General features: G+C 56.8%; 13 protein-coding genes across 13 annotated transcripts; 5 read left to right on the top strand and 8 right to left on the bottom strand.

The window, feature by feature from the left end:
• Positions 1-316: 316 nt before the first annotated feature.
• On the bottom strand, positions 317-5,011 carry BDY17DRAFT_250545 (protein kinase WD40; the record flags this gene model as incomplete). The annotated part of the gene is made up of 2 exons (XM_033731074.1): positions 317-605; positions 669-5,011. The coding sequence occupies 2 exons, from the start codon at positions 5,009-5,011 to the stop codon at positions 317-319; spliced, it is 4,632 nt and encodes a 1,543-aa protein (XP_033589699.1).
• Positions 5,012-5,334: 323 nt separating this feature from the next.
• On the bottom strand, positions 5,335-6,510 carry BDY17DRAFT_296840 (uncharacterized protein). The gene has a single exon (XM_033733509.1). It carries the CDS (start codon positions 6,380-6,382, stop codon positions 5,519-5,521), a length of 864 nt encoding a protein of 287 aa, XP_033589700.1. The 5' UTR covers positions 6,383-6,510; the 3' UTR covers positions 5,335-5,518.
• Positions 6,511-6,700: 190 nt separating this feature from the next.
• Positions 6,701-7,513, top strand: BDY17DRAFT_323892 (Rieske [2Fe-2S] iron-sulfur domain-containing protein; the record flags this gene model as incomplete). Its single annotated transcript, XM_033737100.1, has 2 exons — positions 6,701-7,016; positions 7,092-7,513. 2 exons carry the CDS (start codon positions 6,701-6,703, stop codon positions 7,511-7,513), a joined length of 738 nt encoding a protein of 245 aa, XP_033589701.1.
• Positions 7,514-7,681: 168 nt separating this feature from the next.
• Positions 7,682-8,582, bottom strand: BDY17DRAFT_251165 (p21-C-terminal region-binding protein-domain-containing protein; the record flags this gene model as incomplete). The annotated part of the gene is made up of 2 exons (XM_033731147.1): positions 7,682-8,491; positions 8,547-8,582. The coding sequence occupies 2 exons, from the start codon at positions 8,580-8,582 to the stop codon at positions 7,682-7,684; spliced, it is 846 nt and encodes a 281-aa protein (XP_033589702.1).
• Positions 8,583-8,913: 331 nt separating this feature from the next.
• On the top strand, positions 8,914-10,607 carry BDY17DRAFT_250680 (uncharacterized protein; the record flags this gene model as incomplete). Its single annotated transcript, XM_033731096.1, has 2 exons — positions 8,914-10,516; positions 10,570-10,607. The coding sequence occupies 2 exons, from the start codon at positions 8,914-8,916 to the stop codon at positions 10,605-10,607; spliced, it is 1,641 nt and encodes a 546-aa protein (XP_033589703.1).
• BDY17DRAFT_142048 (uncharacterized protein) lies at positions 10,557-11,463 on the bottom strand. The gene has a single exon (XM_033729522.1). It carries the CDS (start codon positions 11,212-11,214, stop codon positions 10,588-10,590), a length of 627 nt encoding a protein of 208 aa, XP_033589704.1. The 5' UTR covers positions 11,215-11,463; the 3' UTR covers positions 10,557-10,587.
• A 58-nt stretch (positions 11,464-11,521) lies between these two features.
• On the top strand, positions 11,522-12,097 carry BDY17DRAFT_323895 (uncharacterized protein; the record flags this gene model as incomplete). The annotated part of the gene is made up of 4 exons (XM_033737101.1): positions 11,522-11,575; positions 11,646-11,727; positions 11,805-11,917; positions 11,984-12,097. 4 exons carry the CDS (start codon positions 11,522-11,524, stop codon positions 12,095-12,097), a joined length of 363 nt encoding a protein of 120 aa, XP_033589705.1.
• Positions 12,098-12,200: 103 nt separating this feature from the next.
• BDY17DRAFT_345765 (acyl transferase/acyl hydrolase/lysophospholipase) lies at positions 12,201-14,443 on the bottom strand. Its single transcript, XM_033738082.1, has 4 exons — positions 13,863-14,443; positions 13,064-13,808; positions 12,782-13,012; positions 12,201-12,717 (listed from the first exon to the last, which is right to left on the bottom strand). The coding sequence occupies exons 1-4, from the start codon at positions 14,336-14,338 to the stop codon at positions 12,313-12,315; spliced, it is 1,857 nt and encodes a 618-aa protein (XP_033589706.1). The 5' UTR covers positions 14,339-14,443; the 3' UTR covers positions 12,201-12,312.
• A 1,454-nt stretch (positions 14,444-15,897) lies between these two features.
• Positions 15,898-16,845, top strand: BDY17DRAFT_310198 (uncharacterized protein; the record flags this gene model as incomplete). The annotated part of the gene is made up of 1 exon (XM_033735411.1): positions 15,898-16,845. The coding sequence occupies one exon, from the start codon at positions 15,898-15,900 to the stop codon at positions 16,843-16,845; it is 948 nt and encodes a 315-aa protein (XP_033589707.1).
• A 695-nt stretch (positions 16,846-17,540) lies between these two features.
• On the top strand, positions 17,541-20,464 carry BDY17DRAFT_316656 (fungal-specific transcription factor domain-containing protein; the record flags this gene model as incomplete). Its single annotated transcript, XM_033736026.1, has 5 exons — positions 17,541-17,706; positions 17,746-18,031; positions 18,111-18,229; positions 18,406-20,255; positions 20,321-20,464. The coding sequence occupies 5 exons, from the start codon at positions 17,541-17,543 to the stop codon at positions 20,462-20,464; spliced, it is 2,565 nt and encodes an 854-aa protein (XP_033589708.1).
• Positions 20,465-20,631: 167 nt separating this feature from the next.
• On the bottom strand, positions 20,632-22,406 carry BDY17DRAFT_141897 (uncharacterized protein). Its single transcript, XM_033729520.1, has 4 exons — positions 22,157-22,406; positions 21,643-22,097; positions 21,246-21,592; positions 20,632-21,181 (listed from the first exon to the last, which is right to left on the bottom strand). Exons 1-4 carry the CDS (start codon positions 22,181-22,183, stop codon positions 20,952-20,954), a joined length of 1,059 nt encoding a protein of 352 aa, XP_033589709.1. The 5' UTR covers positions 22,184-22,406; the 3' UTR covers positions 20,632-20,951.
• Positions 22,278-23,762, bottom strand: BDY17DRAFT_142033 (uncharacterized protein). Its single transcript, XM_033729521.1, has 3 exons — positions 23,013-23,762; positions 22,936-22,955; positions 22,278-22,875 (listed from the first exon to the last, which is right to left on the bottom strand). Exons 1-3 carry the CDS (start codon positions 23,546-23,548, stop codon positions 22,631-22,633), a joined length of 801 nt encoding a protein of 266 aa, XP_033589710.1. The 5' UTR covers positions 23,549-23,762; the 3' UTR covers positions 22,278-22,630.
• A 215-nt stretch (positions 23,763-23,977) lies between these two features.
• BDY17DRAFT_250584 (uridine kinase family-domain-containing protein) lies at positions 23,978-25,736 on the bottom strand (the record flags this gene model as incomplete). Its single annotated transcript, XM_033731083.1, has 5 exons — positions 23,978-24,699; positions 24,751-24,792; positions 24,980-25,093; positions 25,157-25,344; positions 25,399-25,736. The coding sequence occupies 5 exons, from the start codon at positions 25,734-25,736 to the stop codon at positions 23,978-23,980; spliced, it is 1,404 nt and encodes a 467-aa protein (XP_033589711.1).
• Positions 25,737-25,902: the final 166 nt, after the last annotated feature.

Here is a 25,902-nt window from a genome sequence, read left to right on the forward strand (position 1 = left end):
TTCGGAAGATTGGATGCGACCTGCGTCCGAGCCGGTCATCTCATTTCCCGACATGATTGCTACTGTAGGGATTTTCGTGAACGTGTGTAGTGGGTCGAGCCTGAGGAGATATAGCAGGTTGGGTCTAATTGCAAAGACTTGGAACTCGGAAAATCACAAATGGAGCTCGTGCATTCCGACCTCTTCTTATACCCCTCTTCAATATCCCAGCAAACTACAAGTTCCCCATCGTCGATGATCCTCCCCCTCCACACTTCATGCATGTAGTCAACTGCCGTGTGTAACGCAACACAAAGCAAGGGCAAAGCTCAGCGTCTCACTGAAACACAAACACCTGCCCCGATCGATCCGCGCTCAGCACCATCCCAAAAGGCCGCTCCAGCACCGCAACATCGGTAATGCGATCCAAGTGGCCTTCAAGCAGGTGCTGCGCCGACAGACGTATAGCCTCATACCGCGATATCTGCGCGGATCGAGTGGGGGTGTTGCTACCTGCGCCACCGCTCTTCCCGCTACGCTTGGTCGCCGTGCTTGTGCTGCTGGCTGGGGCGACTTTGTTCGATTCAATGAGGTTGTTGGTCCCGGGTTGTTGCGTGGTGTTACTGCTATCCTCCGGCATCTTCTCGATCAAGACCTTAGTATCCAGCCCTAGACTCCCAATTGCATACGCGGGCTTCTCATCGCCCACACCGCCACTCACAAGCCTGCAGCCATCCGCGCGGTCGAAATCCCAGAAGCGCACCATATCGTCAGGCCCGCCGGTTATGACGAACAGATGCTGCGTTTCGGATTCCTCTGATAGCTGGTAAACACCGAAAGCAGAGGAGGTGGTGAGTGCGAGGGCGGCGTCTTGCGTATTCGGATCGGCGGCTACTGAGCCAGCAACACGGTCGAGCAGGCTTTCTGAGCGCTCGTCGTCGAGGTTCTTCAGCTCGTAGTCGCGTGTGTTTAGGCGGGTTTTGCTGTGGATGTGGTCTGGGCGGAGGAGGTAGTGGCAGATGACTTTCTCGATGTCCCAGACGGTCACTTCGCCTCGACCCGTTCCTCCCGTAACACAGATCCAGTTGCGCTTAGCAGTCTTTTTGCCGGGGTGGAGTTGTAGTCGTGTAATTGGCGCTGCGCGAGGGAAAGCCCACGAGCGAAGTCGCAGTTGGAAGCGCAGATCCCAAAGGTCGAGCACGCCGTGAGAAGTGCCGATGAGAATCCAGTCGTGGCGTCTGCTCAGGCAGAAACAAATCGGTGTGCCGTGCTGGGCGGGGTTGTGAAACTCGAATTGCACCGACATGGATCGGAGATCGACTGCCAGCACTCTGCCGGCATTCGTGGCGAGGAGGAGCATGCTGCCGGAGTCCGCGCGGAAATGCTCTGACCAGACTGCGTACTCTGTGCTGGCGCTGTGATGCGGGATCTGCCAAGTGCGCAGCAAATGCATCTTGCTGGCATACTGTGGGCCGTTCTCGCTATCCGCAACGGAGACTTTGAAAAAGTGCACGCTGCCGTCCGAGCCGGTGCAGACGAAGCAATGAGTGGCTTCGATGAAACAGATGCTGGTCACCTTGACACCCTGCCCGACACTCTGGCTGTACCGCGAGCGATGTGTAACGTTGCGCTCCAATCGCGAAGAGTCCCAGACTCGGATGAAGCTGTCGTCCGAGCCTGTGACGAAGAATGCGTGGTCGGGCGATACCACGATCCGTGTGACACTGCTGGAGTGCTCACCGAGTACGGCAACAAGTTGACCCGTTGGTCGCCAGGGGCCATTCACGAGCTGACTGGAGTTCGACAAGATGGGTCCTTTCGGTAACGGTTGAACAATGGGGCCAAACTCGGCGACATCCATGGGGAAGGTGTCGACGTAGACTGCATCCAGCAGTCGAAGCACCGAAGGATCATTACCCGCATAGTTATGCCCGGCTCTGTTGTTCGCGCCCTTGGACCGGGCTCTGTGGGTTCCATGAGCACTTGGGCTCGGGGACTTGCGTCGAACCGTCATCGACGGTGGATTGAGCTTGCCAGCCGCCGTGGAGTCGTCTGTAGCCACCTCCGGCAACGTTTTGTTGCGTAGATCGGCACCAGAGAGTAATCGTGCTGCATTGCTTCGACTTGATGATGCGCGATCTTTGCCTTTGCCGAGGAGGGCGATGCCTGAGCTTGGAGACGAAGACAGGCTTTGTCCAGACCCGGAAGTCTGCCGCCTTAATTCCGGCAGTTTCGGTGCGGTCCCGTTACTTGTTGGTACATCGACACCGTTCAGTCCAGGTGATAGTCCGCCGCCGTGTGCGGTGTCTGCTGCACCAGACGTCGCGGCTTCCTGAAGTGCGTCCTCTATCCCACGAGCCGCTTCTTCCTGATCTTGCTTGCGCTGTCTGTACACATCCACACTCGTCTCGAAGACAATGGTCTGCAGCGGAATATCCAGCTTCACCAATGACACGATATCCTCATAGATCATCTCTCCAGCTGAGGGGTCTTCATTCTTACCGAGCTGCGCCGTGCGCCACAGATATTCGCGGAAAGCCAGAATCTTCATTTCATCCTCACTTCGCATCCCTGCATTTCTCAGGCGACCGAGCCATTGCTCGTCCTCGTCCGTCTTTGGGATTTTTGCAAGCGATTTGGGACCAAGATCTGCCACGGAAGATACAGGCGGCATCTGGTTCGACGATCGATACGCTAGTTGCTTCGAATCTCTGGCCTGTTTCCAAAAGACACTCTTGTCAACTCTACCGGCCCACTGCAAGGCCAGATCCAGCACCGCGCGTGGTAGCGGCTTCTTCAACGCATCCAGAAGCTCGGCCTCTGTAAGAGTGCTTGCAGGTATCTTGAGGTAGGGTTTAATGAGCGGCGCGACCAGAATGCGGGTGTCCGCCAGGGATAAGTATGTTGTCGCGGAAGAGATGAAATGGGTTGCAGCCTCTTTGATCCACATGTTGGGGTGTAGAACGAAACGAGCGACGGTGTCGATGAGTTCCCAGGTCTTGGCTCGTTGAAGCAGGCCCATCTCTGCCATGCTTGCGAGAGATCGTAAAGCTTGCTCGACCACAAACTCTTGGGGATCGCTGAGTGCCTGCAGCATCAAGGGCAGGATGAACTCTTCGAGACTCGCTCCGCCAATGTAGACAGCAACGCCGACGATCGTACGGAAGAAGGCGCACTTGAGCTGCCAGTCTGGATCGTTCAGGTAGGTGTTGAGGTGGCTCAAGATCAGATCGCTTGCTCGCGACTCTCCAAAGAACACACAGAGACTTGACACCGAGCTGAGAAACGCTCGACGGACTGCAGTGTCATTGTCTGTAAGGAAGACCTTCGTCTGGCCTTCTAGCTGGTCCAAGACTTCGATGCGTGTTGCGTCGTACGTATCGTGGTTGATCCCCCGACCATCGATATCGTCGTCGGCAGCTCTTCCGGCTGATGGGAAGGATCCCTCCGCTCGTAATGCTTGCATCATGTCTAGGAATCTTGAGGCACTTTCTGCCAGACTTGCCAAACACGCGGCGTAGGTCGCTCTTACGATTGGATTCTGCTTGAAGTTGGGCGTCCGCACGAAGATTTGCAATCGTGGAAAGATGTATTGCGTGAATAGGAAGGAGTTGACAGGTGATGTGACGTTGACGAGGGCCAGGAGCTGTGTCATGGTGCGGAGGGCGGCGACGAGCACCATCTTATCAGAGTCCTCAAGAAGAGGCATCACATAAGGCAGTACGCGGTCAAGCTTCGCTTCGTCCGGAATGCGTTCCGCAAATGCAAGCAAGAGCTCACACGCTCGAACTTTGGACGACGCGCGAGCCACACTGCGTAGCGAAGTTGTGACAACATTCAAGAGTATGAATGTGCCGTTGTCGCCTTTCGTGACCAGTTCTGAGCTTGCAGTGTGTCGGTTGTTTGGGAGGTCAACTTGTAGCGGGAAAAGACCATGTCCAGCGCCAGGTAGTCGCGTGGTTGCTGACGATAATGCGGAACTCTCGTAGCCCAGTGACACCGAGAGCATTTCAAAGTCGTCGTAGATCCGGTTGATCCGATTGTCGGACTCGGCATTATTGGCATCGCCTACGGCCGGCGGCCTGCAGCCTGATGAAGGATCGGTGATCTCTTGCATCAGCGTGTGCAAGTGCTGGTAGAAATAGAGAGGGAAGGCCTTGCCCTTGAATTCATCCAGGTAGTCTTGCGCATGCCATCTCTCCTCTGGACTGAGACGAATCATGCTACTGATCAACGAGCGCACGTGTTCGTCATCAACCTTATTGAGCAGAGTAGCCGTTGGGTCATATTCGCCTTTGCGATATGCGAAGAGCTGACTCAAAGTGAATGTCGGCACTTCGGTGAAGAGCTCGGCGATGACACATCCCAGACTGAAGATGTCCATACTCCATTCGACGCCACCTTCGAAGCTTGACTGCTGTCCCGATGCGAGGAAGCGCTCGGGTGCCAGATAGCATGTCCGCCGGGCCGAGACATCATAGTAGAAAGTAAATTCTGCCGGATTGCCTTCTGGGAGGTACACCGGCTTGAAGACCGAGGCGAAATCCGTAAGATACACCCAGCCCCAGGAGGTGACCAGCACATTCTCCGTCTTGATATCTCCATGATATCTTCCGCGGGAGTGGCAATCACGGACTGCGCATAACAACTGAAAGGCGATCCATTTCTTCTCGATGTTCTCCAGAAACGGCCGGATGCTCACACGGTCGTACAGCGAACTGTGAATGAACTGACGGACCAAAACGCCGATGGTAGCAGTCTCGCGAATCTTCTGGTAGGGGAGAACATTCGGCACATCACTCAAGGCATATCTCTCGGCTCTGAGTTCCTTTGCGTAGTGTTTGAAGGAGACGGTGGGGTTGTTCTTCGCGCAGACCTTCACCACCACCACGCCATGCTGATGCCGCGCTCTGACGGTGCGCAGAAAGCGACCACCTCCCAACGGCTTCTCGAATGTGAGGTCGGCAAGCTCGGTGGTCTCGATTGCACTCGGGCCGGCGGGAAGAGTGGTTAACGAGTAGCCCTGGCCCATCTTCGTGGATATCTCATGGTTGGTCTCTCCGGGTCTGCGGTATCATATGTCGGGGTGCTTCATCTAGACCAAGCCGTACCCGGGTGTGAGGATCTTTCGTGTGAAAGAGCGACGATCGCTCGATTGTGTGTCCAGGCTGTAAACTGGAGCCGTGATGCTTCCAGTTGATTTGTTGCTAAGACGGATGGAGTGAGTGCCTGGCGCGAGGTCCGGGTGGCATCGCAGCGCCACACCAGCTGCGCCACACTTGGACTGCCGCCCTTGAAACATCAACTGTAGATGAACGACGATAGCAGCAGTATTCCTGCAACTCGTCAAAAGCACGCCAATAAAATGGTAACAAGAGTCAAGTGTCACTGTGTTCCATAGGTCCAGTCATTACCGAAATGTTTCATTCATGAGGCTATACGCTGCATTAAGGTATATACTCATGGCTGCAGCCTCGCTCACACCACCCGTCATTTCCCCCGTTGATCTTCCCACATTTCCACAGCCAGCAGCACCATGTCATGCCTTGGGCGAGACAATCTTGATGACTTTGACGTCGCTCGAGCTGATGTCAATCCTCTCCAACACAGCCTTGGACTTTTCCCACGGTACAGCAAACAGCCCCGAATTGATCTTGCACATCCGAACTTCAGCAATGCAATCCTCTTGCTTCGCTTTCGAGTTCCATGCTTCAACGTGCTTCAACAGATCCTGCATGGCCGGCTTAGTCGCCTCCAGAATACGCGCCGGCGAGTCCTTTTTGCGGCCGTAGTGTCGTGATGTAAATAGGCATCCCACAAAGTGCTTGGGAACCTCTTTGTCGTCTCCCTTGGAACCCTCTTCACCGGGGATCTTCGCATCAACAGGCGGAATCAATTGAGCGGTGTCGAGCAGCGAGTGACCATGCAGATCGCAGTGTTTCGCGTATTCATCGTAAGCCTTGGGATATCGATCTTTGAATGCTTTAGCTATGCCGCCGCCCCAGCTTCCATCACAATTGCATGCATGGATGATCAAGGTGTTTGGTGGTGCGGAGAAGATGTCGCCGAGTTCTTCCACAATTTGAAGTGCTTCCGTTGGTGCTGGATCGTCGTTGGATGATGATTTGGCCGAGGGTTTTGCCGGTTTGGTGTTTGCTTTCTTTCGCCTTTTAAGATCGCTCGCGGATGATGGTGTTGATGGAGAGTCCGGCTCCGCAGCCGGGCGTTTGGTGCTCGAGCGTGTCGTGCGTGAAGACATATTGAAGTGTGATCTGTCCGAGAGGACTAAGTCGCCTCGTGTTGTCGTAGTCTTGATCAAACTCAGGGGCTCACACCCGCCTTGCGTTCGGTCGTAGTGAATGAATGGCAGGGCTGAGCAGCTCAGATTCTCATTGAGCTTCATTCATGTGAGTGGGTGACGAGGTTGCGCAGATACGTGGAGGAATTGAGTACTATTCGTTCTTGCGTTTCCAAAGCATACCTAGGCTTAGGTATACACAACATCCCATGCAATGAATGCACAAGGTGAATGTCGCAGAGCATCAGAGCAGTCAATGTTGCGGGCAAGCTCCAGCCAATCACCGTCCACACTGCAAGGTTACTCAGCAATTAGAGTTTGGTGGCCAGGAAGCTCCCGGACGAAAAGCATGCATCACGACCTCCTCTCCAGTCGCCATCGAGGCATTGAGCCGGTAAAGCACCTCTCTCACCCCCCGACACAATGTCTCTGCCGTCAAAAGCGACCACGAGCCTCCTCCGGCACGCCGGCCGGCAGCAACTCCCCGCCCTGCGCTCCTCCGCCGCCCTGGTGCAGAAGCGCAATCGAGCCGACTCGCCCTTTGACGCCTCCACCTCGCACGCCGAGTTCACGTCTCCCTTCCACCGCGGCACGCGCAATGAGCAGGACACCACCGTCATACCGAACTGGGGCAAGTACCGGTCGTCGAGCAGCGAGACGGGCAACAAGCTGTTCCAGTACTTCATGGTCGGCTCGTTCGGTGGCTTGACTGCTCTAGGAGCGAAGAATACCGTGCAAGGTTCGTTCCCATTCCCCTCATCTCAAGTACTCCACACACATCTCTCCACACCGACTAACACACTCACCCCATCAGACTTCCTCGTAAACATGTCCGCCTCGGCCGACGTGCTCGCCCAAGCCAAGGTCGAAGTCGACCTCTCGCAGATCCCCGAAGGCAAGAACGTCATCATCAAATGGCGCGGGAAGCCCGTCTTCGTGCGTCACCGCACGGCCGACGAGATCAAAGAAGCGGAAGACGAGGACTGGAAGAAGCTGCGGGACCCGCAGCCCGACGAGGACCGCGTGAAGAAGCCCGAGTGGCTGGTGATGCTGGGCGTGTGCACGCACTTGGGCTGCGTGCCGATTGGCGAGGCGGGCGATTACGGTGGGTGGTTCTGCCCTTGCCATGGAAGCCATTATGATATTTCGGGGCGTGTGAGGAAGGGGCCTGCGCCGTTGAACTTGGAGATTCCGGAGTACGACTTCCCCGAGGACGGACTCATGGTCATTGGGTAGATGGGGGTGGATGCCATGACGGGGTAGATGGTAGATGGCAACGAGGCGGGTGGAGATGGGAGCTCCTGTACCGTTAAGAGAATTGCAGCGTACTAAATTCATAACTGAGTGGCATAAGAACATAAACTGTGCTCAACCTGTGTCGTGGTACTCTTCTACATCTCCAGCTTACGATGCAGCCTCAGCACCCAGATACACGCCCACCGCCTTGACCGCAGCCTCGAACTTGCCCGCCTCAATGAGGATCAGATGCCCTTGCGGCTGCACGCCGAGCTCCTGAAACGCGCGCTTCGAATCACTCGCTCCCTCCTCCGCCTTGACGTAGTCGAAATTACAACTCGCCAGCGCGTGCCGAGCCAACACCTCATCCTCGGGATGGAAGTAGAGCGTCTCCGACTGACTGCCCCCAGCAGCAGCCTTCTTCGACTTCTTCGATGGCCTATCATCCTCCGCATCCAGCTTCGACGCCACCTCAGTGTACGTCTTGGACACAACCAGATAATGCGTGAACTGGTACGGCTCCTTCTCCTCATTGGCCCACTGCATTTCCTCCAGCAGCATGGTGTACATAGGCGGCACAGTCTGATGCGGCATATTAATAACCCGCTCAGCAAGCACAAGCCCAACTTGCGCCTTCCCGTCCCCAGCATCCAGCAGTTTCGCGAGTGAGTCGCGCATGCCCGCGTGATCCGCCACTCGCTGCGAGAGATACTGCGACAGCTGCTGCATCACCGCTTTGCCGCGGTGGACGTGCATATTCAGCACGGTGAGGAAGGCGTAGGGGTCGCTGTCCTCGCCGTCGCACTTGATCATCGTGCCGAGCAAGGGCTGCGCGAGGATCATGTCGGCCAGTTCGGAGAGGTCAAAGAGCTGGTTGTCGACGTCAAAGAGTTGGCGCAGCAGCGTTTTGAGGCCTTGGAAGTCGATTTCCGGCGAGGGGTTGAAGTATTCGAAGTCGACGTCGAGCACGGATGTGTCCTGTGTATTCGTGTTAGTGATGTTTTGTTTGGTTGATCTTTGGTTCATGACCTACATCTTCGCTGCCGCTGTCGTCGGCGTCTACCTCCATTTTCTCCTTGGACGCGATCTTGGAGTCTCCATTTGCTTTTCGCTTGCTCATCTTGGCGGATGTGATTGATACCAGTTTTAAATTGTGAGATATTTGGTGAGATGTGCAGCGCGGTACTTTTCAATCGTGTCTGAAGAAAGATGTCTCGGGGTCCAAGGAAGCGGAAAGCTGATTGGCCGGGTTGAAACTTGCCCCTCGCTATCGATAAGAATTTTCGAGATATGCCCTGCAGATGCAGGAACCGAACGTGACACACCCTGCCCTCGCCCACCCCTTCCCTCCGTCACATTTGCTCCAGCAGCTTTACAACCGCCCGAAAGTCTCCTCAGCCATGGCCCAACCAAACGGCCACGCCAACGGCGATCTGCCACCACCCCCGCACACCCTCTTCGACACGATCCTCGTCCTCGACTTCGGCTCGCAGTACACGCACCTTATCACGCGTCGCCTACGCGAACTCAACATCTACAGCGAGCTGCTGCCCTGCACGCAAAAGATCCAAGACCTGACGTGGAAGCCGAAAGGTGTCATCCTCTCAGGTGGACCCTACTCCGTCTACGCTCCCGGTGCACCCCACGTCGACCCCGCGGTCTTCACTTTGGACGTGCCGATTCTTGGCATTTGCTATGGCCTGCAGGAATTGGCGTGGCATCATGGGAAGAATGTGCTGGCGGGTGAGAAGAGGGAGTACGGACATGCGGCGTTGCAGATTCAGCGACATAGCGGCAAGCAGGCGCACGTGGATCGATTGTTCGAAGGACTGCCGGACGATACGGAGGTGTGGATGTCGCATGGAGACAAGCTGTCGAAGATGCCTGATGGCTTCTTGACGGTTGCCACGACGCAGAATTCCGCTTTCGCTGGTATTGCGCACGAAAAGAAGGAGTACTATGGCATTCAATTCCACCCCGAGGTGACACATACCCCCAAGGGGACGCAATTGATCCGGAATTTCGCTGTGAACATCTGCAAAGCGAGACAAGACTGGAACATGGGGGCTTTTGTCGACAAGGAGATTGCCCGGATTCGCGCCCTGGTCGGCGACAAGGGACAAGTCATTGGAGCAGTGAGTGGAGGAGTGGACTCCACCGTGGCAGCCAAGCTCATGCAAGAAGCCATTGGCGATCGCTTTCATGCGGTCCTGGTGGACAACGGTGTGCTGCGCAAAGATGAAGCCAAGCAAGTCAAGAAGACATTGACAGCCGGTCTGGGCATCAACCTTAACGTTGTGGATGCCAGCGAGCTTTTCCTCGGTCGCTTGCAGGGTGTTGCAGATCCCGAGAAGAAACGCAAAATCATCGGAAACACATTCATCGATTGTTTCCAGGAGAAGGCGCACGAGATAGCCGAAGCCGCCGCCAACACCCCGCGCGCAGGGAAGATTGAATGGTTCCTCCAAGGCACGCTATATCCGGATGTGATTGAGTCAATCTCATTCAAGGGGCCGAGCGCGACGATCAAGACGCATCACAACGTCGGTGGCCTGCCGGCGAAGATGGGTCTCAAACTCATCGAACCACTGCGAGAGCTCTTCAAAGATGAAGTACGAGAACTCGGCACCAGCCTTGGAATCCCTGAGGAGCTGGTGTGGCGACATCCCTTCCCCGGCCCTGGAATCGCCGTCCGTATCATTGGAGATGTCACGGCCGAGAAGGTGCGCATTGTGCAAGAAGCCGATCAGATCTTCATCGAAGAAATCCGCGCAGCCGGGCTGTATCGGGAGATCAGCCAAGCTTTCGCGGCGTTGATGGAAGGCAAGGCGGTGGGTGTTGTTGGTGATCAGCGTTTGCATGGGCACATTATTGCCTTGCGAGCTGTGGTCACGTCGGACTTCATGACGGCCGACGCATTCGAGTTTGACAAGAGCTTCTTGAGGAAGGTGAAGAACCGGATTGGAAACGAGGTCGCGGGTGTTGCGCGTGTGCTATACGAGAGTAAGTGACGTTCTTGTCTGCCGTACTGGATCGACTACTGACATACCCATCAGTCACAAGCAAGCCGCCGGCTACGATTGAATTTGAGTGAACAGCGGCAAGGAGTCTGGATCGATTTTGACCAGTCGATCAACATCTTCCGCCGACAAACCCTCCACTATTCTCCCCTGTTTGCTTATGGTCGACAGCACGCCGTCCAAGTGATCCCGCAGCACTACTATCAAGTCGTCGAAATCCGCCGGATCGCCAATGCGATGTGGATTCCGAATCCAACTTCGCGCAAACGATTGACGAATGGTAAAACAACCGTCTCGCTTGGGCAAGTCGACGTGAAATTCCACGGGCACCCGTTCACCAGTGTATGGATCTATCAGAGCAAAGTTCAACTGAAAGTGTCGAATCTGCTTGAACTTCGCGGGCGCAATGCCGTGGTACCAGTGCTCCGTGCGAAGCCAGATCTGCCGGTGATAGGAGGATCGAATGAATGTCTGGACGTGGAGTTTGTAGGCGGAGTAGTAGAGAGGCAATGCCTCGCGACGAATCTGTTTGCATGCGAGGGTGAGGGGTGGTTCGGAAGGGGGACTGCCGCGGTCGAGATGAGGCGTGCTTTGGAGATGGAAGTTGTAGATGAGTTCACGAATCTCCAGTGGAAGAGTCCAGAATGCCGAAGGGCGTGTCTCTGGTCGTGTGCTGTCCATTACAAGATTTCCGTCGTTCACAAGGAGGTGGTCTCGTGCTCGCCATCCCTACTCGGCCTACTGACTGTGGTTCGTAAGGTTCACACATAGCGTGATCGCGGTCCGTGCACGCCGTTTCGAAACACGAGGTCCGCACGCAGCGCACACAATGACATCACCAGCAGAATCCAGGAACGTCTCCTCAAGCTTTCACTCGTGCATTTCGTGTCCTTGTACCTTCGTTCCTACACCTCACTTTGATCTCGAGCTCTACTTGCAACCAGCTCTTTACATCCACACCAAACCACACACGTCCAATCCATCCATCATGTCCTCCCAATCCAACGTGGGCAACAGTCAAGTCTACGAGGCCGGCGACCAGGTGCGAAACATCCACGTGTGCTCAAGACACCACCATCCAAAATGCACATTCTGACCTTCATCCCAAACAGCGCAACGTCTCCAAAGAAGACGAGGAACAAATCCAACGCTTCCACGAGGGCCAGGACAACGCCCACAAGGCCAACGACGCCAGTACGTCGACACCGCCTTTACCCTACACTCCTACAAACTTCCATTGAACAACGACTAATACCATGTGACTGCGGCAGAGGACGAGCGCACCATCGCCAACAAGCTCGAGCGCGAAACGCAGCGGGAGAAGGAGAAGGACGAGCCGAAGACGGAGCACGAGGCGGCGCACAAGATCGATGCCACGCTGCCGGTACGTTGATTCTCGCCATCCCGGAATGCAAGGCATGTGACTGACGTAGTGTGTTGTGTGTGACAGGCGAAGCTGAAGGGCAACAAGCCGTCGCGGGGCGCGGAGATTGACCAAGAGCTTCGCGAGGAGGAGGAGGCGATCCTCAAGAAGAAGGGGGATTTTGGGCCGAATGTGAACTGATGACGCACCGCGTGTGTGTGTCTCGGAGGGCTATCTTGGGGTATGATTCGGCAGATGAGTTGCATGACGATGAGGAAGAGTCAACGATAGCTGTAAAACGAAACACTTCGATGGTTGAAAAGCCATATTTTCTTCTCTCCTCTCTCTCACCACTCTATTACAACTACCACGCCGTGTTGAAAATACGAAAAGCCCACTACAGACGTATTAGGTCCTCAATGCCACACCGTCGAATTCCACTTCTGAAAACTCAACCCCGGATTCAACAATAATCCAGGATTATACGCCGGCTTCGCAGGCTTCTCATCCGTCTTGCCATCCCAACAGTACGTGGAGAAGCAATTCTGGCACGAAGTCGGGACCGTCTGATTCGTGCGCAGCAGGGACTTGTAAATCAGGCCGCACGCGACGCACGTCGGGAAGGGGGGCGCGTTCGTGCCGTTGGCCACGGTGCCGTTGCCGTACGTGGCGATGTTGAAGGAGTTCTCGAAGACGAGGTCGAGCTGCGCGTTGGTGAAGGAGGAGGTGGTGTAGCTGTAGTTTGTGTACGCCGACCAGGGGGAGTTGGGGAGGTAGAGGACGAGGGGGGTGGCGAGGGAGGCGTTGCAGCCGAAGAAGGTCTGTGTGTTTTCGTGTTAGCGGAGGAAGCGGAGATGCGTGTTTGTCAAAAGACGGGGGACTTACCGGGAATCGGTTCAAGTCTTCGTTGATGAATGTCGCTGCGTCGGGGACGACGGGGAAGGGGACGCCGAGGCGTTGGGCGGCGAGGTAGCTGTTCCGGAACGTCGTGCCGTTCACCCAGCTGTTGCCGGGCTCATCCGTACTCGAGTCGTAGGCGATGATGAAGTCGACTTTGCGCTCGGGGATGATCAAGGGGCGGATGGGGATGGTTTCGCCGCTCTCGCTGCCGTCGACCTGGGAGAGGTGTTAGTGCGAATACACTTCAAGGGCTGTGGATTCACTCACCATCAGAAGCTCCGTGACGTTCGTCATGTTTTTGTTGTAGTTCTCAAACGGATTGGGGTACGTGGCCCACATGCTGGCGTTGAACGTCTGTCCGAAAGTCGAATTCACGCCTTCCACCAGCATAACGAGAGTATCATTCTCATTCTTGGTGGGAATGGGGATATCACGTTTGGTAAAGAGCGGGATGTTGTAAAAGGAGTCGATGAACCAAAAGTTGAACGCGTTGCCCGTCGAGCCTTGCGCAAACGTGACCTTGTCGAACCCGTTCACGCATTGGCGCTTTTTGGCGGGCCGGCCTTTGCTCATGCTGGTGCCGAGATACTTGGTGGGGATGAAGGCTTGCACGCGCCCGCCGAGCCAGCTGCCGAATTCAAACGGCGTCTCTTCGTAGACGGTGGAGCTGTTGATGTCGGGATACGGGATTTCGCCAATCTGGGGGGACACGCCGGGCACGACTTCGGACAGGAGCACAATAGGCATGGGCGCGAGGCCCTTGGCGAAGGCTTCGGAGGTGGCAATGTCGGAGACGTCTTTGAAGGCCCACGAGGCCGGCAGGAACTGGCGGAAGAACTGGCCGAAGACGTCGGTGACGGAAACGGGGAAGCCTTTCTCCAATTTGGTGGCTGTAAGGCCAAACAACTTGTAAAAGTACGAGGTGGCGTTGCCGGATGGGCCGAGGAGGTAGCTGGAGGTGAAGTCCACGGCGGCGCGCAGGTCCGCCAGGCTGCTGAAGTTGTTGCTCGCACTGCCGTATGTCAGATCATGGGATCGGCCGTCTGTCCGCGCGAGATAGACTTACACTGGCAAAACCATGTTGAATCCTCCACCGCTCAGGCCGGTCAGGTAAGAAAGACATTGAGTAAGGCCACCGGTACCCGCCTTCACCGCGGGCGGATAGCGAGCATCAAACGCCTGCCAAATTCCCAGACCTGTCATTCCCGACTGCGAGCCGCCGCCGGAGATGGCCAGGCCTGCAACGGGCGCATTGGAGGCATTGACTTTAGCCAAATAGCTGGTCACATTGAGATCGGAGATGTTGGCGGTTTGCAAGTACGATTGCAGCGACTTGACCACTTCACTCAGGCGCAGCGTGCGCCATGCCTGCTCCTCGGGGCTCAGCCCGTCGGTGGCTGCGCGGACGGTCAAGTTGGAGGGACATTTGACATATGTCGGCGCGTAAGGCGAGGAAGCTGGTTTCTTGCGTGCAAGGACGGGATTGGAGAAAGAAGTGAGGAGGAGGGTGAGGGTGAGGAGGAACTTGGTAGGCAGAAACATCTTGACGGCACGAGATGTGAGACGGAACTGGGAGACTCACAATGGATCGCGTGAAGCAGCCAGTCCGACGGTCTTATACCAGTGCTCGCCGGGCGCATTGCTAAACTCTTCTTACGCCATTCATCAGAACTTTGGTCGGATGGCCGCGCAACGTGAACACCACCGGACCCGACGGTAGGCTACAATCTCGCCAAATACGGAAGATCCAGTGCGGGCTGAGACGGCCGGCAGCAACCTCGACTTCCACATTGGGACAATGAAAGAGAGGGCGCAGGCGACGCTGGCCAAGATCTCGTGATGTGTACCAGAGTTAGGGCGACGCCTTTGTTGCCTGATCCAAGACATTAGCCAGACAGGCGAAGGGAGGGCGTTTGGGCCGCGGAGTGAAGGTTTGGAAGCGTACGGCCGTAAAGGGCCAGAGGGCAAGTGGAAGAGAGTCTAGAAGGTGGCGCTGGAGGAGCAGGTCAAGCTCGAAAGGGCCCGGATACGAGGTCGGCGGTGCAGCACGCTGCGACGCTGGTGGAAATGTTTCATCCCGCGTGGATTGAGTTTCGCACATCGTCTGGAGTAGCCCGGACGTTGCGCACGATGGGTGCGCAGGCGGGGAGCCGACTGGCGCCACCGCGGTGCCAAGCGCGCAAATTCGGGGTCGGAGGATCCATCACAGCCACGGAGCCAGTCTTTGCTCTCGTCTGTCCCTCACACTCACATGCACTCATCAGCTGTCTGCCGCTCGCTGCGAACGACTGTCGCTCATCATGCACATTGCCGGACTGGCGCATCCCTCCGCCTCACGCCACCCGGAACTTCACCGCCCCTGTCATACTGGGGCTAGCTACTCATAGTCAAAGCAGACTCGCACCGGTAAGCTGCTGGACGTGGCCACCAACATCCAGATCTACTGTGTCTCACGGCCATACACAACCTGGAGGCCGCGGAGGGTACGCCCAACAAACCGACGAGACATGCTGCTCTTGAGAGAGCTGAACCCTGCCTTACCAAGGCATCCAACGAGCTTGGTGCCGAACAGCCACACCTAGAACTGCAGCGAACGAGCGGGAGCGAATCACCACCCGGTGGTGCCATGGTCGAGCTTGCCCTCCCGCGGAGTCAGGCACGCTGCCATTGGGTGATGCTCCAAGGTTTGCACTGCACGCTGCTTGCCCAAGACATACTTGCGCCGACGCCAGGTGACTTGTTACGGACGTAAGGTAGGCGAACACGAGCACCCATGCAACAACCCGCACTCTAGACCTCCCTCCTCAAACTCTCGCGGCTCTCGACTCTCAGGTGGCAGGTGAACCACCAACGGTTCTGACGGATCAGGCGAGGGCGACGTGGTTCCCGCGGTGGCGTTCGCTGCGCTCTGCCTCGCGACATTCGAGCCCTATAGGAAGCCGTCACGTCGGAGCATCAGGTATATGTATCTCGTGAACGCCATCCGAAGGCCGACCCGACTCTCCTTGTCGTCTCCTTTTGCCACCCAATCGCGCTCCCCCCCTCTCCTTCCTTCCTTTTCAATCCCAAGTCAACCACATTCTTCTCCATCACCATTCATCATGGGCGTCTTGAATCCCAAGGGTGGCTTGGCCGCTGCTGAGCTTGCCTTCTTTGCCCCAGCCTTTTGCGTGGCCGCCTATGTCGTCTTCCGCCAGGGCCTCTCGCGCCAGCTCGGCTGGATCTACCTGAACATGCTCAGCCTGTTGCGCCTCATTGGCGCATCGTGTCTGATCTACGCCGAGGTCCACTCCGACTACTCGGACGGCCTGCTGGAGACGGCGGCCATCACGGGCGCCATCGGCACGGCGCCCCTGCTGCTCGTGCTCATGGGCTTCTTGGAGCGTGTGCACGCCCATATGCTGGAGCGCAAGGGGGTGAACCACTTCCTCTTCAAAGCCCTCCACTACGGCTCCCTCGGTGCGCTGGTGCTGGCCATCGTCGGCGGCGTCAACATCTCCTCGACCGACGACCTTGCCAGCTCGGGCTACAAGACGGGCAAGGCGTGCATGGAAGCGGCCAGCATCCTCTTCCTCTCCTTCTACCTCACCCTCGCCGGCATCACCATTTACACGCAGTCGCGCGTGCAGTACGTCGTTCCGGAAGAGCGCAAGCTCATCATCGCCGGCCTCGCAGCACTGCCCCTGCTCATGGTCCGCATCCTCTACACCGTGCTCGTCTCTTTCGACATCAACTCGGATTTCTTCTTCCGATCGGTGAACGTGTACGTCGAGGCGTTCATGCAGTTCACCATGGAAGCCCTGGTGGTCATCTTCTTCATCATTGCCGGCCTCCTCACCCCACGTGTGGAGAAGACAAGCAAGCACGCCGCCAATACCTACGTCGCCCCGAGCATCGGCGAGGTCGAGTGCGAGGCCAAGAGCCCAGTCAATGTGCAAAGCCGTCCATATGACCGCGAGATGCCCGAGCAGCACGAGAAGCCGGAGTTCAACCTGTTTGACTACCGTCCAAGCAAGCTCATCAGGACCGCCATAGCCAAGCACATCTAGGCCTTGGGTGTCCGTAATTTTGTTACCGTCACTCCTTACCGGGGATCGGCCGGCGTTCGCCGGGGCAAGTCGGCGCGAGGCGTTGTCGAGTTTTTGTATTACCGGGCGTGCCCTCCGCTGTTTATAGTGAGCAATGCATTCTAAATCGTCGCGATTCGAGACTCGTTTTGCCCGTTAGTCTGCATCAATGCCAACAATATGTAGCTGGGGCGGTGGAGTGGGTGCTTCCCCAACCGTCCATACGGCCTGGCCAATTCAAAGCCGCCGGTGTGCGGCCTTGTGCGCCACGGATCCACCGGAAGTAGGCCAATGATGCTGCAGGCCAAGCTGCCTGACTGAGACGTTTGATGAGCGCAGGCTCCGGCGGGGTCGCGCACACCGCCCCTCCTCACTGGCCGAGCAAGTGATTAGTAGACAGTTCGGCGACGCGCGAACCGTGGAGCATGTCTTCGAGAATGGTTCTAGCGCCGCCCTGGCCTTGTGAGCTCGCACTCGGCAATGCCCTCCGCCCCTGTACCGTCCGGTAGTGCGGTGGGCAGTAGATGCCAAATACTGAATAGTCGTTAACTATACATACGCGAGCGCGTCGACCGCCCTCTTCGCTGCTGCCGGTGCTGCACCTCTTCCCCATTGTCCATCATGCGTGCGTGAGCAGCTGCCCCCCGGCCCGCGCAGTGTGTGCGGCCCCCTCCCCCATGCTATCCGAACCCATGCACCCCTTCGGCCACGATTATCGCACAGGCGGCGGCGGCGGCATGAGCCAGTGGTACGGCACGCAAAATTCTTCTTCCCTGCACGCCGCATCGCACCCTTTCGTCCCCAGCTCGCCCGCACAACAGCAGCAGCAACAGCAGCAGCAACGTCAACACTCGCAAGGAGCTGCGTTGCCGAGCGGCCGAGCGGGCGCGAGTGGAGGCGAGCAGCCGGTGCGGCGCAGAATTAGCAGGGCATGTGACCAATGCAACCAGCTGCGCACCAAGTGCGATGGGCAGCAGCCGTGCTCGCACTGTGACGAATTCGGGCTGACGTGCGAGTACGCGCGCGCGCGGAAGAAGAGAGGCAAGGCGTCGAGGAAGGACATCGCGGCTCAGCAGGCGGCCGCGGCGGCTGCTGCTGGTGGTGGTGCTGACGCCCGCACCGCTGCCGGCGACGAGACGACCAGCCCGCTCAAGGCCGACGACGAGACGTCCAACACCAACAGCCTGTCGCCGCGCTCCCAGCTCAGCAACAAGCGGAAGCGGTCGAGTGGAGATCTGTCGCGCCAGAATCTGTCTCAGTCGCGCTCGCCCAGCTTCCACGCGCACAACACCTCCCATCCGAGTGGTATTCGCGGCCCTGGCCATGAGCAGATCAACAACTCGGCCGTCGGAACATCCCCCGCTGCGTCTGGCATCGCGGTCTCCAGCATGGACGCCCCCGAACAGCATCGACATTTGAGCATGAGCGAGTACGGGTCAATTGACGACTATCACCGCACCATGCTCCACGTCACCAACGACATGGCCGCGCCGGGCTACATGCACGCCGGTCCGGCCAATATGCACAATTCGATGATGGCAGCAGGGAGCCATATCAACCAATACGGAGGCGAACACCTCGGTTTCCACCACAACAACTCCCAGCGAGGAGGCTACATGGGCTATCCCTACCGATCTGGCGAGTCTCCTCTTTCAGGCGGCGGCGTGCTCGATCAATCCCCCATAGCGAACCCATCGAGCTGGATGTCACTCCCGGTGCCCACGGCACCCCTCTACTCCGCTCAGCCACGCCACAGCTCCCCGCGAGGCCTACGATATACCGTCTTGCGGCCCCTACTGCCCTTCATCGGCTCCATCATCCCGACAGCACTGGCCTGCGATCTCCTCGAGCTCTACTTCACCACCACAACCTCCGTCTTCATGCATCCCCAATCGCCATACGTCACCGGCTTTGTCTTCCGCAAAGCCTCCTTCCTACGCCAAAGCAATCCGCGAGTATGCAGCCCCGCTTTGCTGTCCAGCATGCTCTGGATCGCGGCGCAGACGAGCGACTCACCCTTCTTGACCTCCCCGCCGTCCGCTCGCGGCAGAGTCTGCCAGAAACTTCTCGAGCTGACCATTGGCCTTCTGAAACCGCTCATTCACACCCCTCCGGACGCAATGTATGGGCACAGCGCGAATTCCGGCGTCAGTGCCGTTGCCCTCGGCGGCCTGGGCGTCCCTCTGCCCGCTCAAACGCCGCAGGTGGAGGATGGCGGGCCCGGTGCTACCGGCTCCCTTGACGATGTCATGACTTATGCCCATCTCGCGACGGTGGTGTCTGCTAGTGAATACAAGGCGGCGAGTCTGAGGTGGTGGAATGCGGCGTGGTCACTCGCACGCGAACTTAAGCTCGGCCGAGAGTTGCCCCCGGCTCCTGAGCCATCAGAAGTCTCGGGCATGAGAGAAGAGAGTGTGGAGGCTGGCAGTATGGATGGTCATCATCCGCGCACCAACGACAAGATGTCGCAAATGCAGCAGCAGGAAGAGCGGGAAGAACGCCGACGAATCTGGTGGCTTCTGTACTGCGTCGACCGGCATTTGTCTCTGTGCTACAACAAGCCTCTAGCGCTCCTAGACGTGGAATGCTCGGAGCTGATGCAGCCGGAGAACGAGGTGGTGTGGCAAGCGGGAGAGTTCTACATGCGCGACAGCGCAGAGCCGGACTACCGACGCCGCCGCGGCCCTCCATTCGAATGCACCGGCCACGGCATCTTCGGCTACTTCCTCCCTCTCATGACCATCCTAGGCGAGCTCGTGGAGCTCAAGCAAGCCCGCAACCATCCGCGCTTCGGCCTCCACTTCCAGAACAGCCTCGACTGGACCGGACAGATCAACGAAATCACCCAACAACTCGACTCTTTCGGGCAGAGCCTCAAAGCCTTCGAAGAGCAGCAGGGGGCCGCGCAGCTCGAGCGGACGTATAGCCACGAAAGCGCCGCACTAGGCATCGACGGCGCACACGGCGGAATCGACCGTCGAAGTCCCCCGCAGCCCACCGGGCAGCAAATGACGGAGTCGATGCACCAAACCAAGATCGCAGTCGCGTACGGCACATACCTCATGCACACCATGCACATCCTGCTGAACGGCAAGTGGGACCCGATTTCCCTGCTCGACGACAACGACCTGTGGATCTCCTCGCAATCCTTTGTGTCCGCCACAGGCCACGCGGTCGCGGCTTCGGAAGCCCTCAACGATGTCCTAGACTACGATCCGGATCTCAGCGTCATGCCGTGGTTTTTCGGCATCTACTTGCTCCAAGGCAGTTTCCTCCTCATGCTCATCGCCGACAAACTGCAAGCCGACGCCGGGCCGAGCGTGGTCAAGGCGTGCGAGACGATTGTGCGCGCGCACGAGGCGTGCGTGGTGACGCTGAACACGGAGTATCAGGTTCGCCTTTCCCCCCTTCTCCCTTCCTTGACTCACGACGTGCACATTGCTAATTAATATGGCAGCGTAATTTCCGCAAAGTCATGCGCTCCGCCCTGGCGCAGGTCAAAGGCAGGATGAGCGAGGATTTCGGCGAGCAGCAGAAGCGACGGCGCGAGGTGCTCTCTTTGTACCGATGGACGGGCGATGGGACGGGGTTGGCATTGTGATTTTTGCGCTTGCTTGCTTGACTTGTTTGGTGCACTGTAGCTGTGCTAGAAGTCCTTCACATAACCCCTCATGAGACGGCGAGCCGGCGAGCTCGCGGAGGGGAGAGTCTAATGTCTGACGGTCGTATTGTACGTAGTCAAATACCGTGTAAATATCCTACACACCACACACACATACACATCATATCCTGGGCCGGGCTGCGGTTACCAGCGTCAATTGTGGTGTCGGTAACTATCGGACATCCCCTCCGCACAGCACTGACTCCATCGTGAAACGACCATCTTCCCACTTTGACATCATCGCGTTCCAGACTGCTCGATTTTGGATGGGTGGTCCGGTCTACCTCGGTCTCGCACTCCGGCCAGATCTCGGTGATGGGCCGGAGGGTTTGGCGCCACTAATGAGATCTGTGATCGGGTGGTGTCTCCACTTGCGATATTTGTCACGATGCGTGGCTCTTGCAGCCTTGCTCGCTTGGTCGGCCTCTCAGTCTTCATCTCTATCCTCGTCTCCGGCCTCATCTCCGTCCTCGGCGTCATCAGAGTCGTTGTCGTCGGAGTCCGTGTCGTATGCGTGGGGTTTCGCGAGGTTCGGAAGTTTCCCCGGATGATGAGGACACGTTGATTTGTGTGCGGAATTGCCTGCTTTCCAGATGCCGGCCGCGCCCTGGTACGGTGCGGAGCAGCACCAACAGAACTCGTGGCTGCAACGCTTACCTGGCGCGCACGTTAGTCAATCTTTACGCAGAGCACAGAGAGAAGGAAAGCAGCTTCAACTCACAAGTAACGTGGTCGCACCCTGCATACTTGTCCAGTCGGCTGGAGCAATTCGGGCACGGCTTGGATGTTTTGTCGACGACTTCCTCCGAAGCGTTGTTTTCTTCGGCCTGGCGCTTTCTCCTCTTTTCCCGTTTGACGTCATCCTTCAAGCGCTTCTGGTACGCACTGCAGACTTCTTCTTCGTGCATCGGCGCCTTGCAGTCGATGCAATACCTGTATCCGCAGCTCTTGCAGTCGAGGATGTGATTCCCGGGGAGCACGACTCCACGGGCTTTGCAGCCTGCTGCTGGACATGGGTAGATATCTTGTTCGCTTTGTAGATAGCTCTGGAGGGCTTTTTCTTGCCATCTGCTCAGCCGGTCAGCAAGCATGAGATGATTGAGGCGCGTCGAACTTACGCAGCGTATGTCCCGGGCAAAGCTAGCTTCTTGATCTCTGGCTCCCGTAGCGTCTGATCGCACTGAGAACACTTCACAGCATCCCAGGACTTCTCTTCGACTTCGGCGTCCAGGTGGCGCTGCCAGCAATCGAAACATACGCTGCGCCCATGCATCCAGCTGGCGCCGGGATGTGGCTCTTTCGGGAAGCGGTTGACGGCGACGTCGTTGCAGCAGGTCCCGCATTCTCTGCGCTCCAGTTTCCTCCTGACGTTCCGAGCTGGTGGGGAGTACTTGTAGTCGTTGCCATTGCTGTCCCCGTTGTCCTTCTCCGTCTTTATCTTCGCGTTGCCCTCCTCCTTCTTTACCTTCGCATTGTCCTCCTCCTTCTTTACCTTCACACTGTCCTCGTCGTCGTCACAATCGTTGTCGGCCTCGACGTAGTGCGCACGCTTCGTACCAATATAGGCGGGATGCTGCGTCAACAGTCAGCCAGGTGAGACACAATGCCATTCATTCGCCGACATGACACAACCCTGAACAGATCGACGGAATATTTCATCTTGGTCGCGGCAGATGCGGAAGATGGAAGGAGGTACCGCACAAATGTGAGGTCTTAGCCTGGTGACAACGGATTGAGGAGTGCTGCGTCCACTGAAGCCCGCGAGGCAGTGAAAGTCACGATTCGTGAAGGTGTCTGGAGGCTGAAGGAACTAATGTCTTGGAAACGGTGCTGAGCCAAGAGTTGGGTAGATGATTTTGAAATGTGGATGGAAATGAAGGATGATACACTTTGAGAGATGAGGCAGCTCCTCGCAGGGGTGGATTTGAGATGCAGTAGTGGAGAGGGAAGAGGGTGTGGAAGAAGAAAGCAAGACACAGCGACCTTCCAGGGAGCCAGGTGTTTTCACATGTAATCTGACGACACCATTTTCCCTTCCCTTCCCTTTCACTTCAATTTCGTATTCACCCCCCTCCAATCCATCGACGCGTACAGAGTAACGTGAGCTTAACGCGCAGGAGTATGACGCACAGCATCCGACGGCGCAAGACGAGTAAGAGCCCCGTTCATAGGAGCCGGACGCATAGCAGCCGGACGCGCAGCACTCGGACGACCAGGAGGCGCAGCCGGACGAGCGACAGGCGCAGGACGCCAGTGCGCGCAGCTCGACTTGTGTGCATGGTTTCCTTTGCCGAAGATGTCCTTGTAGTCGGCAAAACAAAGGTAACAGAACTCGTGGCGGCACATCGTGCCTGCGGACCTGCAAGTCAGCGAGCTCCATATGGAGACCGAGCAAACGCGACGAGACTCACAGCGAATGTGATCGCAGCCCCTGGAGCAAGTTTAGCAGTGCGTTCTCACGTACAAACGAGAACAATGGCGAACAAACCCATTTTTCTGAAACTTCCGCCCACATCCCGGACACAGCTTCGCGTACTTCTTCAAAGCGGCTGTGCTCTTGTCCTCCTCTTTGGGCTGAAGTTGCATTCGAGCCTGATACCCCTCACACGTCTCCTCTTCATGCCAAGCAACATTGCAATGCACGCACGCCTTCGAGCCGCACTCCGTACAGCAGAAGATATCGCCTTCGGTATGCACCTGTCCCGATTCGCAGCCTGGAGCAAGACACCAGCGAAAGTCCGGATCGGCTGAGAGGGCTGCCTTGAGTTCCGCGTCTAGATATCTTTCATAAACCGCTGGGGTAGCGAGGGCGCGAACGGCGCTTTGTGAGAGGGTATTGTTGCACTGGGCGCAGGAAATCTGGTTGGAGGCTTTGGTCTTCACTTGTACGTCGAGCCACTGGTGCCAGCAACGACGGCAGGTGTCGCGTTCGTGCTTGCAGTCGGAGTCCGCTGGGAGTTTGGGAAAGGCGTTGACGTGGAGTCGGCGCTCGCAGGTCGTGCAAAGGTGTTTGATTCGCCTCATGGTGCTGCAGGGCTGGCGTGATCTGCCTTTGAAGGAGACTGTCAGTCTCAAATGGAAAGAATAAGGGATCGTGGAGCAAACCAAGGCTGCCTTCAGTCACCTTACCGCTTCTCTCGGTGACGGAGGCGGAGAACCTCCCTTCCCTAAAGACTTGCAGCGTTTGCGTTGCAGTGTGCCAAGCAAGCGGCCTTGCACGGCATTGAATGAGGTGTGAGTGTGGAGGAGCGTAATTGTCAAGATCGTGTTGTCCTTGGTGTCCAAGTGAATTTTGCCACGGGGTGAAATTGTCCCGCAACATAAGTACCAACGTCATCGTGTAACGACACCAGACGCGCATGGGCGTTTGCTCGAAGATGAAGGTCGCTGTCACGTGCTCGTAGGATCCAAGGTCGTTCATTGCTCCGACTTATTCAAGGAGGTATGGGAATGTCAACAGCCAAGGTACCTCTCCTCCACCCACCGCGGCTCCAAATCCTCCACAATCCTGCACACCACCACCTTGATCTCAGGATAAACGCTCATCAACCTGTTCAGAGCCATCTTGCCAGCCATGTAGGTGACAAACACGATCCTATCCTCTTTGACTCCATGGTCGAGTAGCACTCGCACTGCCATCAGCGCCGCCCCGCCGCTGCTCATCTGTGGATCCAATAGCATAACGCATCGATACTCGGCCAGATCTTCTACCAGACTGTGGAAGTGCAGTTCCGGCTCTCCAATGCGCACATTCGTCTGGATCAGTATTCTTCCCGTGCGACAATCTGGAATGACGCGTTTCAGGCCGGTTTCCAGACAGGAGCCGCCTCGCAGGATGACTACCGCGCTGACTTCGCCGTCCACTTGAAGGCCTTGGTAGATCTCGTCCGGGACTGGCGTATGAACTGCACAAGGCTTGAAACGTGTGCCCACTTCTGTTGCTTTGTCGATGAGCATGACAGCAAGTCGATCGAAATAGAAGATGAACTCTTCTCTATCCAGATCAGGGTCCATGAGAATGGTGTTGATGCCACGGACTTGGTTGGTGTGCTCCAGGATATTGATGTGGTCGGACAATGCCATGTCTTCGCTGACCTGACCCAAATGTCGCAGCTTTTGTTGATGTTCTTTTGACTTTTCTTTCAGCGTCTTGTGGATGCGGTCAGACACCATGCCTGTGTTGTGTTAGAGTCGTAAGGCACGTAGCACGGGCGACGAAGACTTACTGATTGCGACCTTGTTCTCGATGCCTCTGGGTACGATGAGATCTGATGTTTCGTCAGTTTACAATCGCTGTGCAACGCTCTTCAAGAGATAACGAAGTGTGGTCTGGATCAGAAAGATAGATGGTAAAGTCTCGTCAAAAGAATTCGGTTGAACTATGCTTTTATCGGAAATTCATCATGAAGGAGATTGGGGTTGTGCTTGGGGGAGAAAGAAAACGGTTATGCTCACCTGCAACGTTTCTTTGCGGTTCAACGTACTTGGTGAAGTTCGGCTTCACAAAGGCAAACCACTGTTTAATCACGCCCTCGATATCGCGTCCACGTTCACGGATATCGCGGATGACTGACTTGCCTTTCGAGTCAGCCCATGTTGAGAAAATTAGAGAGGGAGTGGGGCGTTACTCACGCCGCCGCGACAGGCAGAGATCACTCTCGGCCTCGCAAAAGATCTTTAGATCCAGCATATCTCGGACTCGTGGATCATGAAGGGCGAAGATGCCTTCCAAGATCAGAACATGGGGGGAGTAGATACTCGTGGTGTGCGCTAGCCGGGCATGCTTCTCAAAGGAATACACCGGAATGTCGGTCTTCTTGCTTCCCGCAAAATGTCAATTGAAGCTTACTCTCACAGTAACAATGCATGCGTACCCAGCTTTGATTTCTGCCAACTTCTCCACGAGAAGATCAAAGTCAATGGCCTTCGGACTGTCGAAGTCGTACTCATTTCGAAACGCGGCCTGGAGCTGCTCGCCTTGAGGCGGGATGTAGAAGCTGTCCATGCTCATGAGCACGACCCAAGGCAAGCTCAGCTGGTTGATGATGGCGAGGGACAGCGATGTTTTCCCGGAACCCGAAGAACCGGCGACTCCGATTATGGAGGTGTTGGACCAGGGCGGCTCATAGTGTGCCCTTTGCAGCACGGGGAAGTGGCCATTGGGTAGATGGGCGCGAGAGCTCGGGGAGAGCTGACGCTGGCCGGTACTCATCGTAGACGCAGTGAGAGGACTCGGGCTGCGACCACGATCGTCCACATCTTGGACTATGGATGCGCGAGCAGGAAGAATGGCTCGGGGGAATATGCTCGAGGGTGGACAAAGAGCGCCAAGAAGACCACGACTTTTGGCCTGCGCTAGCTGCGACCTGCACCACACA

Source organism: Neohortaea acidophila, assembly GCF_010093505.1.
Source record: "Neohortaea acidophila strain CBS 113389 unplaced genomic scaffold BDY17scaffold_5, whole genome shotgun sequence".
NCBI classification, from domain to species: Eukaryota; Fungi; Ascomycota; class Dothideomycetes; order Mycosphaerellales; family Teratosphaeriaceae; genus Neohortaea; species Neohortaea acidophila.

Bases quoted from the DNA above. Each gene is read 5' to 3' on its own strand.
- BDY17DRAFT_296840 (XM_033733509.1), bottom strand. From the start codon at position 6,382: ATGAAGCTCAATGAGAATCTGAGCTGCTCAGCCCTGCCATTCATTCAC.
- BDY17DRAFT_142048 (XM_033729522.1), bottom strand. From the start codon at position 11,214: ATGGACAGCACACGACCAGAGACACGCCCTTCGGCATTCTGGACTCTT.
- BDY17DRAFT_345765 (XM_033738082.1), bottom strand. From the start codon at position 14,338: ATGTTTCTGCCTACCAAGTTCCTCCTCACCCTCACCCTCCTCCTCACT. The intron at 13,809-13,862 runs GTAAGTCTATCT...GACATACGGCAG, and splicing joins TTCAACATGGTTTTGCCAGT to TGCGAGCAACAACTTCAGCA. The intron at 13,013-13,063 runs GTGAGTGAATCC...CACCTCTCCCAG, and splicing joins ACGTCACGGAGCTTCTGATG to GTCGACGGCAGCGAGAGCGG.
- BDY17DRAFT_141897 (XM_033729520.1), bottom strand. From the start codon at position 22,183: ATGAAATATTCCGTCGATCTGTTCAGG. The intron at 22,098-22,156 runs GTTGTGTCATGT...CTGTTGACGCAG, and splicing joins ATTCCGTCGATCTGTTCAGG to CATCCCGCCTATATTGGTAC. The intron at 21,593-21,642 runs GTAAGTTCGACG...CCGGCTGAGCAG, and splicing joins TTGCCCGGGACATACGCTGC to ATGGCAAGAAAAAGCCCTCC.
- BDY17DRAFT_142033 (XM_033729521.1), bottom strand. From the start codon at position 23,548: ATGAGGCGAATCAAACACCTTTGCACGACCTGCGAGCGCCGACTCCAC. The intron at 22,956-23,012 runs GTTTGTTCGCCA...AACTTGCTCCAG, and splicing joins CGGAAGTTTCAGAAAAATGG to GGGCTGCGATCACATTCGCT. The intron at 22,876-22,935 runs GTGAGTCTCGTC...GCAGGTCCGCAG, and splicing joins GGGCTGCGATCACATTCGCT to GCACGATGTGCCGCCACGAG.